Source organism: Dunckerocampus dactyliophorus, chromosome 16 (assembly GCF_027744805.1).
Source record: "Dunckerocampus dactyliophorus isolate RoL2022-P2 chromosome 16, RoL_Ddac_1.1, whole genome shotgun sequence".
Taxonomy (NCBI): Eukaryota; Metazoa; Chordata; class Actinopteri; order Syngnathiformes; family Syngnathidae; genus Dunckerocampus; species Dunckerocampus dactyliophorus.
Window position 1 is genome coordinate 19,261,702 of NC_072834.1, and position 3,299 is coordinate 19,265,000.

Below are 3,299 nucleotides of genomic sequence, written 5' to 3' on the forward strand. Positions count from 1 at the left end.
GGCACATAATACAACCAATATGTTTTCGCTTTCGGTTTAGTAGTTACACAAGTTAACACGTATCAGATGGCTTATCTGCACATCTATTGCATTTTGAAAAATAAATAAAAAATATGCAATAAGCAGTTAGTAGGATTAGTATGATCGCGTTTTCAGTTTTCTTTCACAAGATGCGACGTTTCCCAGTGCACCTGAAGGCAGCCCCGGCGACCGGGTTTATTAATGGTGGAAAGGGAGGGGGCGTTCACGTCCGCAGTAAAAAGTCAGCAAGCGGCAGTTTGTCGTTAGTCCTCCAACGGACATCAAAGAGGTGGTGGACGTTAGCTGCTGTGCGGTTAAGACCATTATGCAACCTCCTGCGAGACGCTTTGGACCTCGCTAGACTGTCCTCGTCACACGTTACGACTCTCTAAAAATCCTCGACGTCGTCCACCATGCCGTCCCTGCGACACTCTTACACGGTGACAGCACCGGAGGAACCAGCCACCGCTCTCCCCGCAGCAAAGCCAGATTTGCAGCGCAAGGGTCGGTCCTTGTCCCGGTCCATGCTGGTGTCCACATTCATGGGGCTGATCATCAACCAGGCCAAGGTGAGTCCCCAACAAGGCCTTTGGGCCCGTTTTTCTTATCTACTAACACTAATAATATAGATATGAAATAGCATTTTGTGGCATTTTTAAATTCCAAATGTATGTTTTTAACTGCTTCAGTATGATGCTCACGTCAACTCATTATCGCCCCTAGAGACACAAGGTGGTATTATAAAAACTAACTCATTTTGAATTTAACTTTATTGTACATCAATAAGATTACAATATCACCAAAATGAATGGCGTCAGCCTTAGCCCTGTTAGCATAGTGACTGCTAACATGTTATCAGAGTAAATACAGACGAAGAATGGCTTTTACATTTTTTTTAAATAAATTTTATTGGGAACCCAGGGCTAACAATAATAGTTATTAATATACCAACAAGCTAGCACATGGAAGATTAAGTCACATATGATTTATTAGATGTAAAAGTACAATCACGGACCTTTCAAGCCCTGACTAGCAGGTTCCTTGTTACCCTTTTTCGCTGGTGTCTGTTAAAGTGTCTGTTAACATGCTAACACACCACACCAAAGATAAGAGACCTTTAGCTACTAAATTGTTGCCAGAGGCTTATAATTTGTTTAAGGTGATGTTTCACATGTTTATTTTGACTGTATTGTAATATATTATTATTATTATGTATGTTTCTACATACATTTTTTTAATATAAAAATGCAGTTTTGGACGTCTTAGCGCTTGCTACTATAGCAGCACACTAGCAAGCTTGGTAATTCATACATACAGTACATACTGTATGTTTCACTTGCAGTTTCTTGTTATGATTTTTAACTGTTTGTCCTTCCTAGCCTTCATGTTATGTCTCAGAATTCCCTTTGACCTTCACTTTTTTATTGTTGTTTTCTGTCCAAATTTTGCATCTTTTTCTGGGATATCCCACCACAATCTTGCTTTTTTTGTGATCAGCCTTGTTAGCCTCAGCTCTGTTTGCCAACACTCAAGATAGAGCCATGACACGGCTAACTAGCACAAATGCCAGTGTTTTTCTACCCTTAAAACCGTTTCTAGAAGTATTTGTGTACTTAAAACGGTCATATTTGGACCTTGGCCCTGTGTTTATGTAGTTAGCAAGGGAGTGGCCTCGCTGAGAGTCTATGTTGACACGGCCTTCAGCAGTGTTACATAGCCGCTTGATGACCCTTGACCTCATGTTGAAGACATGCCAACAAGCAGAGAACGTCCGGAGCGCCGATGCGTCCCATCGGGCTATTTTAACAAGGGGTATCACCTGGCGACTAGAGCGAACCAATGACCATCTAGTGGAGAACAACTCGAACATAACATCCTATTATCTTGTATGAGCAGCACAAAGCCGCTTGAAAAACAAAACACGTTTACAGTGGGAACCTTTGCGTGACATCAACTGAAAACTGATACGCAGTGCGAGCTAATCTTATCAAGCAATAATAAAAGTGCTGTGCTGTGCTATCACTATCACTACTAACAACGAGACAAGCAAAAAATAAACAGATTCAATAGCGAGTACGGGATGCTGGTGTCCGTTCGCAAAAAAAAATCTGAGACCGAAGAACGCGCAACGTCGCGCCTGCATCACATATTTTGGTGATGTCACAGTAGCAGCAAGAGCTCAGCCTTGTTTATTCATGCAAGCATGCAGAATGGTGGCTGCCAACAATGTGACCGACCACGTTCCTCCATGTGGACTGCTAACAGGGATCCAGTCATGTGGTTGATGTAAAAAAATAAAAAATAAAAAAAACACTTCCACGCAATCCAACAGAATCATATTAATCATAAGATCCCATCTAGCGTGACATCATACCAGTGCCCACAAGAACAAGACCGGTCCAGTTCTGCAATCATTTTGTTGTCTTCCCATTCCATTCCTGGTGTTGCCCGGAGAAGTTGCGGACGGTGTTTTCCACGCAAAGTATGTGATCTATAAAAACACAAACTGACGTGAGAATGTGCGCACGGGTACGGCACCCTTGCAGCTGGTGTACGCACTTTCTGGAGACATGGCAAAAAGACGACGCACATTTTAAGCGGTGAAGTGAAGGCATAAACTAGCAATGGGAGCCAATAAAGATTTATTCGTCATTGCATGAAAACATCGATGTTTTCATGCCATTATTGACTTAAAACCATTTGTGGAAAGTGTTATTTTACATGACACTGATGGATATCAGTTGTCATTTATCATAAACATCATTACGTACGAGCGTATAGTATCCGGACTAAAAGATACATGCATAACACAACGCAGCGCTTGAATATTTCATCGTTTTATTTTAGAATCATGATGATATTATGTGTTCGATTGGTATGAATTATAACAAATAGGCCTGTCATGATAACCGATAAAACGATTAATCGAACGACAGAAAAACAACGAGGTTGATCATTTTGACGCCTCGATAAATTGAAATGTACGTATGGCAGTTCAATTTCCTCGTCTTGCTACAGCATACAGGCTGGATGACAAGAGGGTTCACTCTGCATGTGTCTCAGCGCATAAGTAAGGGAGGCGGCGGCTAGCTAGCGGTTACCAAGCAAACGCTAATATGAATGAAAGCACAAAAGCGATAGTTTCTAAGCCGAATGCCACAGTTCCAGTGTGGATGTGCTGTGGGGCATTCATCCCGGCGGTTGGCGCTTGCTGGGTCGTTTAATCGGCGAAGTGAATGTATAGTGCCGGGCGGCGCAAGTTAGCAATACCCAGGGTA

General features: G+C 42.3%; 1 protein-coding gene across 1 annotated transcript in view; it reads left to right on the top strand.

Annotated features, from left to right (window-relative positions):
• Positions 1–204: 204 nt before the first annotated feature.
• LOC129169461 (ubiquitin carboxyl-terminal hydrolase 2-like) overlaps positions 205–3,299 on the top strand; it is a 14,580-nt gene continuing 11,485 nt past the window's right edge. Inside the window, exon 1 of the mRNA XM_054755885.1 lies at positions 205–590. Coding sequence (XP_054611860.1) covers positions 435–590 — 156 coding nt within the window. The 5' untranslated portion in view covers positions 205–434. The remainder of the gene's footprint in view (positions 591–3,299) is intronic.